Raw genomic sequence first — 14,060 nt, forward strand, 5'->3', positions numbered from 1 at the left:
AGAATTTAAGAATTTAAGAATTTAAGAATTTAAGAATTTAAGAATTTAAGAATTTAAGAATTTAAGAATTTAAGAATTTAAGAATTTAAGAATTTAAGAATTTAAGAATTTAAGAATTTAAGAATTTAAGAATTTAAGAATTTAAGAATTTAAGAATTTAAGAATTTAAGAATTTAAGAATTTAAGAATTTAAGAATTTAAGAATTTAAGAATTTAAGAATTTAAGAATTTAAGAATTTAAGAATTTAAGAATTTAAGAATTTAAGAATTTAAGAATTTAAGAATTTAAGAATTTAAGAATTTAAGAATTTAAGAATTTAAGAATTTAAGAATTTAAGAATTTAAGAATTTAAGAATTTAAGAATTTAAGAATTTAAGAATTTAAGAATTTAAGAATTTAAGAATTTAAGAATTTAAGAAGTTAAGAATTTAAGAATTTAAGAATTTAAGAATTTAAGAATTTAAGAATTTAAGAATTTAAGAATTTAAGAATTTAAGAATTTAAGAATTCAAGAATTTAAGAATTCAAGAATTTCAGAGTTTCAGAATTTTAATTTCGACAAAATTACATCAATTTTTTTATTCATATAAGAATACAAATTGCAGGTACAATTTATTGTTTTCCAATTAAATTTACCTATAATTTTAACACACATATTTAGTATATTCAAAATCAATTTAATTCGCAATTCGCAATTTTCAGTGTAAGAACGGGCCTTGACCGATCTTATGCACCAGGTTCCCGACGAACACGCACTGCCCTTACACCTACATCTCACCCTTGCTCTGAGTCAGTACGAGCAGCACGCTAGAACACGCTTTGAGTGTTCGTGCCAGGCATGCACACCTTCTTTTCCGGTTACGCATTTTAACTCGGCCGGGGTGGTACATTACGTAGGGTTTGATGTAAGTATAAGCGCCTAACCATTTATAGTGTGCCTATAAATTTTCATTAAAGCAAAAACTGTTTTATTTTAGTTTGAATTCAAAAACTAATTGTTATTTACTGTGTACTGTTTTCTCCTGAAATTTTCCCTAATGTTGAATCGTGTTAATCTGTTGCTATTTCTTCTGTCGCGGTGTTTTGTTACAATGTTTTGGACCTAAGCATGTTATTCAAAAGTTTACCAAAAGTACAATAATTTTATGTGTGTGATCATTCAATATATTAAGTAAGGACTCGAACCATACTTGTTTGAAGAAAAGGGCGTAGATTTCAACAATAGAAAATAAAGGAAAGCTAACTACATAAAGTTCGATACTGAAAGAATAATTGTAGTTTGAAGGAAAGAAGAGTAGGAGCCGATGAAAATTACATTTTAATAAATAAATAAGAAAATGGGTAAAGGAAAGATCAATGTTAAACAGAAGTTAAAATCGTTCGCATATTAAGGGAAACTGTTTTTGTTAGGGAAAACACGTTTCAGTATTTATTGGGAAATGAGAGCAGAAGAGTAGAAAGATGAGTGAAGCAAAATTAAAGTACAGTACTTGTTCGATAACTGAGCTTGTTTGACTGGACTACTTGGGCTGTAGCCCACTTAAAAAGCAGACAAATGTAAAATAACCAAACAAACCGGAATGATGAGGGAGGGGCCAGTGGATGCAAAAGCAAGTTCAGCAAATTAGAAATCATATTTAAGTTTTAATTAAATGTTAAGTCAAAATTAAAGGTGAGCTCTGAAAGAAATTTAAGCAACCATCATTTTACATTTGTATAGAAAATGTTATGCATCGGTCCCCTCGTCATTTTTCGTTCAGCCCAGTTTGCGAGCAACATTCGGTAACTGTGCTACATTCTCAGCCAAGTTACCGAACAATTACTGTTGTTGGAAATGTGCAGAAGAAAAACCCCGTGCTGCGTTGTTCTAGGTACATCCACAACAGTTCGTTCAACATGCTGTGAATCAAAACAATACCTTCTACAATCACAAATGACTTCCCTTTCCCACATTGCCGCTTTGTTATTGTTGTCCATGCTCTGCAAAGAAAGGGATGTTAATAAAATATAAAAACTATAAAATAACGATACAAATACTTTCCCGAACCTGAGTGCCATCAGGTTGTTGTTGTTGCTGTTGTTTCCAATGTGATAGATATCACACCGGAGACGTCTTGATTCGGTTGTCCTGGTGCGACCGTCCTCCAGTCGTAGGCCCAGCCATGACATGAAAATGAAGACAAAAAAGATGCATTGATACATGATCTTCTTACTCACGAATAACCCAATCCCACCCAAAAACAACACAGCTAATCTAGGTATGCACCCAAACCAACTGCGTTGTTCCGTGCCCTCCTCATTCGGCTATTTCAATATGATTGTCCTGGAGAATCCTCCCTAAGGATCGTTAAATTCCGGAGTAACTTCCCAAAAGGGCGCAACTCCTGTTGCAAACAAACAGTTCACTTTGAATGTGACTGGAATAGGCTGCCTGCTCACACCCAAGGCTACGCTCCATTGAAAAATCACTACGGAACTCCCTAGTGATGGCCGTCCACGCAATCATACTTCGTCATGATAGAGCCTTGGATAGAGCTACCTTGTCACTCGCCTATACGTCAGTTATGTAAATACATGTGACAAGACAGGGCAATCACCACGATTCGAAACATGGACATCATCAACCGCCAGCTAGACAGATGTTCAAGTCATCATCTAACATACGGGGAGGCATGAGGATAGGGAACTGGTGCAGGACCAGAGCTATACTGTTCAGACTCTCATAACCAGGAATACTAACAACCAACAATTGGCGGATCGCTTCCCTGATTACGACAGTCGCGAACAGGACTGCCGGTACAGTCAGTTCCGCTCCTTCCAGGATGTCCTGCACCTGGGCATCCCTAGTATCCAAAAGCCTTAAAACATAGTTCAAACTAGCAGGACTGGGAACTTTATTTATTGCTCTGTGGATAGGGGGAGAGGGGGTAATATGCACCCCGGGGCAAAATGCACCCCGGGGCAAAATGCACCCCTTGCTTTTCTCGGTATTTGGAAGAATTTTCCGGGAAAAACTCATAGAAATTGGAAGCTTAACATTACTAAACCATGCTGGAAAAAATTGAGCATCGTAGTATAAAAACAGCTTAAGTTATTTGCAAAACTTTAAAATGTTGTGTTTTCATCTAATTTTCATTGAACTTTCATTATGATTTTTGGGCAATATAAAAAGCATTTATTGTTATTGTAAGTATTGAGGTGTATAGTTTTTGCCATAATCTTCACTATTCTGTAGATAGATGAGTCCAAAAACATCAAAAAATGCATTTTTAATTAAATTTTCTGCAAAAAGTGTGGTCGGGGCAAAATGCACCGCTGTGAAGCTCCTTTGTAAAAACAGCGGTGTCATCTAGTGGTGACTAGTGAAGACTGCTTTTACCCGGTGCATTTTGCCCCATGTTGTGGTGCATTTTGCCCCGTTGTTGTAGTGCATTTTGCCCCAATGTTGCGGTGCATATTGCCCCGCATGGTTGTTTGAAATGAATCAAAAATGTTTTTAGGAATTTGATATTTTCGAACAATTTTGAGGTTTTTTCAACTTTTTTCACATGGATGACGAAGAATAATAGTTATTTTAGAACATCGAACAAATTTCTTCCACAGTAATGCTGTAATGGTTGAGAAATCACAGTTTTCCCTTAGGGGGTGCATATTACCCCCTCTCCCCCTACTTGGAATCTTGCAGCCCTTGGCCGACTATATTCAAAATCAGTTTAAGATAAAAAATTATTCCTAAACAAATATTTATTTGAAATTATAAAACTCAAAAGAAATGTGTCTTTTAAAAGTTTTTAAAAACAATTTGTTTTTATAGTACAATTCTAGAGATTTTTTTTATTAGGTCCTATAAACATATCTTGACTTTTTTTTGATAAGGTCCGATAAACAAAAGTAAACATTGAGTGTATCCCGCTTACTCCGATGGACTTTGACATAAGGTGTGAAAGGGATACACTAAATGTTTACATTTGTTTATAGGACCTTATCAAAAAAAAGTCAAGATATGAAAGACAATAGGACTTAAAAAAAAAAACTCTGGAATATTTTGTTGGGCGTCTAGCCGTGCTGTAATACTATGGCTTAAGTTATCAATTTTTTATCAGGTAAAAATATTAACACTAAAAAAATCGCTTTATCATTAACATGAATGGACTAAGCCCTAGACTAACGTTAACATAAGAAAACGTTATTATTACAACTAATAATAAAATGCTTGATTTCATCCAACTTGCAAATTTTATGTTAGCGTGTACTCAACATCCATCACACCAAATTGCAGTAACTTTTCAACAAGAATGAGAAGAGAGAGCTTGCAGAAAAGTACGGGAACGGTTTTGCTGCAACTTCTACCTCTCTCACTGCAGAAGTTCTGCCTGAAAGAAAAGTTACTTTTGTTGCAGAAAAGTACGGGAACGCTCTGCTACCGTTTTTGTGCAGAATTGCAGAATTCTGCAGTACGGGAAACATATATATGAAAAGTCTGCAAAATACGTACTGACACACACGCTTACCAAATAAAACCAAAAAAATGGTAATTATCATGATATTTGGAGTTCAACTCGGATAACACTTTTTTTGGTAAAGTGGGTCGAACTGGCAAAATCATGATTTTCATGATTTGCCGAGTTCGAGCATGGGGAAATATTTCACAGGTTTAGAGGTTGCCTATCTTTGGGCGCTTTTTGGTTTCTCTTTCGAGATTGAAATATTTAATAACAATTAATGTTTAAAAGAAATGAACAACGCAGTGCTTTTTTTTATTGATAAAATATACTCAAAACTCGGAAATTTATTACAAAAGGTATGGATTGTGGAGTTAATGTTATTCTCCTACTTTGAATACTGCTCCGGACAGGATTACTTGTCCCCGCTGAGAATTTTGGGTTCGGTGACAAAGGCCGGAAGCACGATGACGACAACAGGCGAGTTCCGGTCTAATGGTCATCGCTTTACCAAATCCGCCACGGTCAGCACCGCATCCACGGCAATCTCCGCCATCGTCCTGTGGCACTTGTTCACGATCCTACGAGCCGTCATCGCCAAATGGATCAGCGGTTCTTTGTTGTCTAGCGAAATCGGAAACGGACTTGCGATCGAGTCCATATGTTTGATCGCGCACTGCGCCGCCAGCTCAACCCATCGGCAATACGAATCGGATGAATTCCCCGGTCTCCGATCTCCCCGTCCTGTGACTGCGACAGCTGCACCATCAGCTAGCCGATCTCGTGATCTACATCTATCAGCTTCAAAATGGTTGCGCCATCGTTGGTGACTGTTGATGACATCGCCGTCCCCGGACATCATCTTGTCCGACTGCGCACGAGATCTACCGCAGATTGAGACGGAATTTGACAAGCGTACCGGGTCAGGGTTGATCGCGCATGAGGTCTATCACAGGATGTTGGCGGAATCTATCGCAGATCGTGGATCGCCTAGAAGAACCACAAAACAAGTTCTAGATTAGTTCATACAGAACAGAATAGGTCGTACCGGGTTGAAGGCGACCAAGTCCGAGTTCGCAGATGGTGAATGATTTCAACGAGCGTACCGGGTTAAGGCCGTCAGGTCGTGGATCGCCTAAAAGATGAATAAAGCAAGTTAAAGATCAGTTAATACAGCCTAGAACAGGTCGTACCGGATTGAGAGCGGCCAAGTTCGAGTTCGACGAGGGTACAGGCTCAAGACCAACCAAAACTGTTCTCAACTTTGGCCAGATTCCACCTCCAAACATGTTGGCATGAGAAACTGATCCTCCGGAAGACGGATTTCTTTGGCGTGTCTCCGCCTTCCCGGGGATGCCGGAACCGTGTTCTCAATTGAATGCGCCTTCGGCCGGTGTCGCTGACAACGACCGAACCCTCCGTTTGGGCTACATACGTCTGTAGCACGTTACTAGTTGCCAAGCTGAGTTATCTGAAAAAAGGTTGAGTTAGATGAAGTTTGATGCTTAGCCGAACCTTTGGGACATATCTTTGACACCTTCGAGTCGAACTACCGGAAGAACGACTGGCGACGAATCAGCGACGAGCGCATCAGTTGGTGGTCCGTGTCCATCACGTTCAAAGTTGAAATGGTCTCGTCCTGATCTTCTCATCCGTTCCCTCGTCATCGTGTGGTCAATATCGCAAAAGTTGCTGGAGATCAACTTGTTGTCCGCAGGATCTTATCTCGCAGCATCGGAAACTCCTCGAACCGGTCCGCCACGTCAGTGTCCCGGATAAAGTTCCGCAAACTCCTCGTATTTCGCGCCCTGCTGGTCGTACTTGACTGGCGCGGTTTCCGTCGAAGAAAGCGCGAATCTCTGAAAGGCCCTTCTCAGATCTTCCGGACGCACCACCAGGAATTATCGCCGCGGCGAGGCGGGCATTTTGCAACGGATTGAAGGGCGTCGGTTGACGGCGCAGCGGCGGCGGGGTCAGCTGCAGGGACGCTGGCCGCAGTGGGTCGACTGTTTGGTGATGTAGTCGGTTAGCGAGTAGTTTTGCACCGGCGGACTCTGCGATACCAGCATCTCGGCGTAGGCTGGCATTCACCGAGCGGGGGTAATTACAGACCGGAAACCTGACGGCGGCGCGGTGTCCATTTTAGTATAGGTAGACCGATTCCATCTGCAAAAATTACGAAAAAAAAAATCATCCGTCAGAATAAAAGTTCCTCTTGCAAACATAACCAAGATTTTTCTTGCAAAACATTGTTGTGCTCCGGCGGACGGATTCCTCTTGCAAACCTTGCCCAGTAATCCGTCCATTGGTGGTCCGAACCTTTTCGCCAACATTGGCAGGCAATCCGTCCACTGGTGGACGGATTCCTCTTACAAAACCTTGTCCAGTAATCCGTCCACCGGAGGACAGAATCTTTTCGCCAAAAATTGGCAGGCAATCCGTCCTCCGGTGGACGGATTCCTCTTGCAAAACTTTGTCCAGTGTTCCGTTCACCTTCTCGACAAACATTGGCAGGCAATCCGTCCACCGGCGGACGGATTCCTCTTGCAAAACTTTGTCCAGTGTTCCGTCCACCTTCTCGCAACCATTGGCAGGCAATCCGTCCACCGGTGGACGGATTCCTCTTGCAAAACACTTTCCAGTATTTCGTCCACCGGTGGCCCGAATCTTCTCGTCAACTTTGGCAGGCAATCCTCTTGCATTTTTTTTCCAGTAATCCATCCACCGGAGAACAGAACCTTTTCGCCAAAAAATGGCAGGCAATCCGTCCTCCGGTGGACGGATTCCTCTTGCAAAACTTTGTCCAGTGTTCCGTCCACCTTCTCGCCAAACATTGGCAGGCAATCCGTCCACCGGCGGACGGATTCCTTTTGCAAAACCTTGTACCGTAATCCGTCCACCGGCGGACGGATTTCTCTTGCAAAACCTTGTGCCGTAATCCGATCACCGGTGGCCGGAACCTTTTCGCAAACATTGGAAGGCAATCCGTCCACCGGCGGACGGATTCCTCTTGCATTCTTGTCCATTAATCCGTCCTTTTCGCCATGAAAATCTGTCCGTTTTACTTACCCGAAAATCATCCCGAAGCTCCAGAGCGCAAAAACAAACTAACAATAAATATTTAAGACGAAACGTTTCAACAAATTTCAAAAATTTCGCTAAGTCCAAAATCGCACTTTTGGGAGTTCGCTTAACTGAACTCGTTTTTTGGCGATTTTTACCATTTTTTGAGTTCGCAAAATCACACTTTTTTCAGTTCGTTTAAGCGAACTGTCAAAAGTGCGATTTCTGAACTCCCAAAAGTGCGATTTTCAGTAACCGTGCAAGCAAACATGCCTCACCTTACCAAAAGTATCACACCTTGGTTACAACTGTCACAACAACACGCGAGTTGCTGCGGTGTTTTGGATTTGATTTGGATTCGATTGCATAAACTTCCATCGCGGGATCCCGGAATCGGAAATGGCCTCCCTGGCTAGATTGTTCCACCAGTTGTCCATCGGCAGCGCCGTTGTTCGCGATGTCCGCCTCCTCCCAGCGTGCACCATCTCAACCGAAAGTTTGGCACGGGTGATGAACAAACCAAAGCCGGGCACGGGCACGGCCTACCGGCGGATCGTCCACTATCCGGACCAGTACACGGTGGAACCGCTCAAGGTAACGAACCTGGCCGGGCGTGATCCGGAAACGGGTCGACTTATCGCAAAAGGCATTGGCGGCGGAATCAAACACAAGTATCACTGGATCAAGTGGGTTCGGGACGGCCCGGCGGAGGGAGCGCCGCAGGTCGAGAAGGTGATTGACGTCATTCACGACGGATGTCGTACCGCCAAGGTGGCGCTGGTAGCCGTTGGCGATGAGTTGAAATATATTCTGGCCACGGAAAACATGAAGCCGGGAGATTTGATCAAGACTTCACGATTTATTCCGAGAATTCCAGGTAAGAACTCTAATACCGAGATTTATCTAAATTGTAACTAAATTGTCCCCCCCTCCAAAACAGTCCGCGCCAACGAAGGGGACGCCTACCCGCTGGGAGCGCTCCAGGTGGGCACCCAGGTGCACTGCTTGGAAAAGTTCCCCGGCCAGCCGTGCCACCTGATCCACTCGGCCGGAACGTACGGCACGATTCTGCGCAAGTTTGGCGACCTGGTTGTTGTGCAGCTGCCCTCGAAGCAGGAGTTTGCCTTCCAGCAGACCTGTATGGCCACCGTGGGCCGGGTGTCGAACATTTACCACAACAAAACGCCCATCGGGTCGGCGCAGAAGAACCGCGAGCTGGGCAACCGTCCGCGGTCGGGCCTGTGGCACCGAAAGGATGGCCGCCACGGGCGCAAGATTCGCAAGCTGCCGCCGATGCGCGTTATCGGCGCTCCGGCCGAGCCGGCCACGGAAGCTATCAATTTGACGCTGAAGTTGTGAATAAATTGCTAGCTTTGTGTTAGTTTGAATGTTTACGACAGTTTTATTTTATTGGATACAGTGTAAAAAGGGGTCCTGGGCGGCTACCAACTATTCTTTGTGTGATGGACGGTTTTCACCTCCACCTTCCACCTCTTTCTCAATTCGCAATTTTCAGTGTAAGAACGGGCCTTAACCGATCTTATGCACAAGGTTCCCGACGAACACGCACTGCCCTTACACCTACATCTCACCCTTGCTCTGAGTCAGTACGAGCAACACGCTAGAACACGCTTTGAGTGTTCGTGCCAGGCATGCACACCTTCTTTTCCGGTTACGCATTTTAACTCGGCCGGGGGTGGTACATTACGTAGGGTTTGATGTAAGTATAAGCGCCTAACCATTTATAGTGTGCCTATCAACTTTCATTAAAGCTGTTGATTTTTAGTTGTTTTATTTTTAGTTGGAATTCAAAAACTAATTGTTATTTACTGTGTATTGTTTTCTCCTGAAATCTTCCCTATTGTTGAGTCGTGTTTATCTGTTGCTATTTCTTTTGTCGCGGTGTTTTGTTACAATATTTTGGTCCTAAGCATTTTAGAAAAGTATTTCAAAAGTACAATAGTAATATTTGTGTTATTCCTTTAATCATTCCATAAATTGAGTAAGGGCTCGAACCTCACTTGCTTAAGAAAAAGGTGAAGTTTCAAAACAATGGACAGTGAAGGAAATATACTATGTAAAGAATCAATAGTAAAAGAAAAATAGTAATTTATGAAGTAGATAAAGAAATTAACAATAGTTAATAAATAGAGGTAACAAACAAGCTCAGATTGTATTGAGGGAAATTTACAGGGAAGATGAGAAATTATTCAAATAGATAAATAAAGAAGTATCATCAGTATCATGCACCCTTGGCCTGCTTCCACCTCTTTCTCAATTCCACAAAAATCTTCGTGGTGATTATTGCATTCGATCGTAATATTTCGATCGTAATTTCTCGACTCACGATCGAGATTTCTCGATCGTAATATTACGATCGTAATTTGTCGATGGTAAGTCGTAATTTGTCGATGGTAAGTCGTAATTTGTCGATAGTAGATTGAGATCATTCGATCGTAATTTCTCGATCTACCATTGACAAATTACGACTAACGATCGAGAAAATCTCGATACGTGTTTTAAAAAATTCAAGTATTCAAAAATTTCAAATAATTCAAAAATTTCAAAAATTTCAAAAATTTCAAAAATTTCAAAAATTTAAAAAATTTTAAGAATTTTAAAAATTTCAAAAAAATTAAAAATTTTAAAGATTTCAAAAATTTCAAAAATTTCAAAAATTTTAAAAAATTTAAAAATTTCAAAAATTTTAAAATTTTTAAAAATTTGAAAATTTTTAAAAAATTCAAAAATTTCAGAAAATTCAAAAATTTCAAAAATTCATTTTTAAAATTTTTGAAATTTTTAATTTTTTTGAATTTTTTCGAAATTTTTAAACAATTTGAAATTTTTGAAATTTTTAAAATTTTTGAAATTTTTGAAATTTTTGAAATCTTTGAAATTTTTGAAATTTTCAAATTTTTTGAAATTTTTAAAATTCTTGAAATTTTTTAAATTTTTGAAATTTTTTAAAATTCTTGAAATTTTAGAAATTTTTGAATTTTTGAAATTTTTAAAATTTTCGAAATTTTTAAAAAAAATTAAATTTTTAAAATTCTTGAAATTTTTGAAATTTTGAACTTCGATTTTTTTTTTAATATTTTTATCAAAATAATAAAATATTCAAAAAAACGGTATTACAAATTACGATCGTAATTTCTCGATCCACGATCGAGATTTCTCAACAGTCAAATTACGATCGTAATTTCTCGATGGTAAGTCGTAATTTGTCGATGGTAGATCGAGATTTGTCGATGGTAAGTCGTAATCATACTATCGAGAAATCTCGATCGTGAGTCGAGAAATTACGATCGTAATATTACGATCGAATGCAATAATCACCACGCTTTTGTTGTTTTGAAAAAGTTGCTTTGACGTTTAGCGTTGATTCAACAAAATGTTTTTTTGATTCAAATAGTCCTTATTTTTCTGCGTGTCCTGAAGATAAGTGATAAGTTTTCAACGATTTTATTCAAAAGATAAAACAGTAGTTAATGCCGTACAAGTTTTAAGTCTAGTCTCCATCACTCGTCTTCGTCCTCGGACTGCTCAGTCTCCATTTCTTCTTCAATGCTGTCGTGATAGGACGACATAGAATAATATGAGTCGTAATCGTCCGGCACGGGACACTCCGGACAACGGCCATCAGATTCATATTCTTGGTTCAGGTAAATGATGTGAGTCACGTAGGTGGAAATGGTTTCAATCTTCCGGTTAATTTTCGCATAACCATAATTGTGCAGAAGTGGCTGCACCCCGGAGCCTTTCCAACTAAAACGGAAAACCACCTGGGTCTCTTTACAGCATGCGATTTCCGGGAAAAAGATCGTTACCGATTGCTGCTCGTGCTGGGTAAAGTCGTAGAGAACGGTTAGATTCCGCTGATAATTGTCATAATCCCATTGTATTTTGAAACACAACTCAAGCTCCGATTTGATTCGTCCGCACTTCGGTCCAAATTGCTGGTTCGCTTCCAAGCAGATCTTGATCCCTCTCAAGGCAATGCACTTGAGGATGGTCATTTCAGATGAGTACGAATGCTCGTAGGGAATCTCGAGCATAGCCTCCATCCCTTCTGGGCGCTCCGGAAGCGATTGCACGTTCTCCGGCTTCTGCTGGTTCTTCTTCCGGCAAAGTGAAAGCACATTGAAATCGTGGCAAAGCTTCCCAAACTTGGCAACTTTCCTGTTCAGTTCGTGTGCCACATCGGAGACCATTCCACTCTCATGGTGGCTAATCCAGGCCTGGATCGCTCGTTTCAGTTCATCTCGGGTGCAGCTGATGGGGGAAGTGCCCAACATCATCTGAACAGCTTCCAGAGGCAGCTCCACAAAAGAACTTTCTGCAAGGTACTCGTTTGCGATTTCGCAAATGTTTGAGTTGCATTTGGTCTTCAACGCAAGCATGTCCCACTCGAATGCCAAGGCGAACACCTTCAGAAGATCGTTCTTCAACGACTCGTTCGTCTCAATTTGTCTGATCATCCATTTCTCAAAGTGCGAGTTCATCTTTGAATCCATCAGCAACATTCGAACCAGCGAGTAAAACTCCACTACCTCCTCCAATGTGCCAGCACTCGGAAAGGTTTTCCCAAGATACACAAACTCCATGACTTTCACAAAAGTCGAGTACGGAACGCCCGGCAGCCGGATCTCCTTCTTGGTTGCCTCCACGAACGATCCAAACAGCATCGACCGGAAGTAGTCCGACATGGTGGCTAGAATCACCCGATGAGCGTGGAACGTTTTGGTCGCGCCGGTCGTGTCTAGCCCATCATCGTTGTCCAGCACGATTGCCACGTCGGAAAGTTCCGGATCGTTGAACAGCTTGTTTACGTTGTTTGAAAAGCCGCCTCCGATTAGAGCCATTTGTCCTTTGAGGAAAGTGGATAGGTTAATAAAAATTGTTTCAATTCAGGTCATGTTTTTAAACCTGATTCGTTTTTTGCTGATTTAACAAAAATACACTCGAGAACAATGAAAAAATGGAATAACAGCTTTGAGAAAGCATTTCATAAAATGCACGCTTATCGTGAAATGATTTAAAACAAGTCCACAATACATACGATTTTTCAGGTTAATCAGAATAACCAAAATTTCCTCATTCCCTTGCGAGAGTGTGGTATGGACGTTAGGGTGGTTCAAATTTGTGCGGTCACGGCCACGCACGACCGTCACGACAGGCTTGTGGATCGAAATAAGCCATGCGTAGTAAATAAAAATCTTGTTGTTGTGGTTTGATATTCTATCGTTTCTTTTATTAAATAAACAAAAAAGTTGTGTTCACCCACCGACAGAAATTTTCGTCAATTAGGTCCTTAAATGAAACTTTTTTTTTAACTTTATTTTGATTTGCGAAGCACAACAATTTTTCTAACTACTTTGAGCTTGCCAAAATCTGGCTTTTCCAGATTTTTTTTCTGTTCAGAACGAGGTTCAGACCTCGGTTCAGACCTGGTAACCCTGCTTTAACACGCACATCTGAAGGAACCGGACAAGAAAACAAATCAAATGGGCAGCAGCGGTAGTGAAAGCAAGCACGAGAGGGTGAAGAAAAGCCCCAAGAAATCGTTCCATCTGCTGTTCGTAATACCTTGACCCCTTTCCTTGGGAGGTGCGTATTGGCCCAAAGGTACGAGTAGTGAAGATATTAGGATGTAACAAAGATGATTTTTTGGTTGGCATACAGGGGCTTGTATACAAGCCCCGTAACCGTAACCGTAAGTAATCTACTAAACATCATTGTATTCAATTGGGTCTTACCTTACTTTACCTTGTCACAAGACAAATCAAATGAGGTCAAAACGGTCCAAATCGGTTCAGCCAATTCGGAGATAATCGAGTGCATTTTATTTATTCGGTGCAAAGCAGGGCAAAATTGGTGTGGATTGGTAAAATTCGATTGAAGCTTGAAATGAAATAAACTGCTCAAAATACTGTTTGTACTGAGATTTTCTAAGATATTTCAACATTTTTCATGTTCCATCAAATTCTCGTGAAACTGCGTGTTTTGGAATTATGGTTCCCGTGAAATTCGCTCCTTTTGAGCGTGAAAAATTACTAAGCCTAAAATAACTATAAACAGGTGAGGAAGGCAACAACAACATAATAGTGTATTTTTCAAGTATTCGCTTGCATTCTCTTAAATTTGTTTTTACTGTGCACCACACGCAGAGCGTGCTCTTGCTTCTCGTTTTCAAATCAGTGATAAAACTTCAACACCAAACACGGCAGCCCGCCAGAATGGAGCACATTCCATTTGAATCGAAACAGTGCGAAAACACCGCCAAACGAGCAAATCTCACTCTCTGAGAGAGAGCAGCTGCAGGTGTTTCACTCTCTTGGCGTCCCCGGATGCACTTTGCGCTGTTGCGTGTTGCGCATCCAAAACAATACGCGCGCGTGTGAGTGTGGAGCGTGATTGGAGGTTTCTTTTGTAAACTTGTGATGTTTCTTGAAAATTATTTTGATTTTGGAGATTTATCGAATTTGATTCACTTCCAGTAGATTTACAATTAATATTGATTGCTTTAGATTGTTTGTTTTATTAGTCAATTA

At 40.7% G+C, this 14,060-nt stretch overlaps 3 protein-coding genes across 3 annotated transcripts; 1 reads left to right on the forward strand and 2 right to left on the reverse strand.

Moving 5' to 3' along the window:
• Nucleotides 1–4,726: 4,726 nt before the first annotated feature.
• On the reverse strand, nt 4,727–6,832 carry LOC120416620 (T-complex protein 1 subunit epsilon-like). Its single transcript, XM_039578421.2, has one exon. The coding sequence runs from the start codon at nt 5,303–5,305 to the stop codon at nt 4,943–4,945; it is 363 nt and encodes a 120-aa protein (XP_039434355.1). The 5' UTR covers nt 5,306–6,832; the 3' UTR covers nt 4,727–4,942.
• A 968-nt stretch (nt 6,833–7,800) lies between these two features.
• LOC120416653 (39S ribosomal protein L2, mitochondrial) lies at nt 7,801–8,900 on the forward strand. Its single transcript, XM_039578464.1, has 2 exons — nt 7,801–8,383; nt 8,447–8,900. The coding sequence occupies exons 1-2, from the start codon at nt 7,906–7,908 to the stop codon at nt 8,863–8,865; spliced, it is 897 nt and encodes a 298-aa protein (XP_039434398.1). The 5' UTR covers nt 7,801–7,905; the 3' UTR covers nt 8,866–8,900.
• Nucleotides 8,901–10,955: 2,055 nt separating this feature from the next.
• On the reverse strand, nt 10,956–12,557 carry LOC120416652 (uncharacterized). Its single transcript, XM_039578463.1, has 2 exons — nt 12,436–12,557; nt 10,956–12,376 (listed from the first exon to the last, which is right to left on the reverse strand). Exon 2 carries the CDS (start codon nt 12,369–12,371, stop codon nt 11,028–11,030), a length of 1,344 nt encoding a protein of 447 aa, XP_039434397.1. The 5' UTR covers nt 12,372–12,376; nt 12,436–12,557; the 3' UTR covers nt 10,956–11,027.
• Nucleotides 12,558–14,060: the final 1,503 nt, after the last annotated feature.

The sequence above is a fragment of the Culex pipiens genome, chromosome 2 (genome assembly GCF_016801865.2).
Source record: "Culex pipiens pallens isolate TS chromosome 2, TS_CPP_V2, whole genome shotgun sequence".
In the NCBI taxonomy this organism is placed as follows: Eukaryota; Metazoa; Arthropoda; class Insecta; order Diptera; family Culicidae; genus Culex; species Culex pipiens.

Excerpts from the sequence above, each read along its gene's own strand:
- LOC120416620 (XM_039578421.2), bottom strand. The coding sequence starts at position 5,305 with ATGATGTCCGGGGACGGCGATGTCATCAACAGTCACCAACGATGGCGC.
- LOC120416653 (XM_039578464.1), top strand. The coding sequence starts at position 7,906 with ATGGCCTCCCTGGCTAGATTGTTCCACCAGTTGTCCATCGGCAGCGCC. Across the intron at positions 8,384-8,446 it reads ATTTATTCCGAGAATTCCAG|TCCGCGCCAACGAAGGGGAC; the intron begins GTAAGAACTCTA and ends CCTCCAAAACAG.
- LOC120416652 (XM_039578463.1), bottom strand. The coding sequence starts at position 12,371 with ATGGCTCTAATCGGAGGCGGCTTTTCAAACAACGTAAACAAGCTGTTC.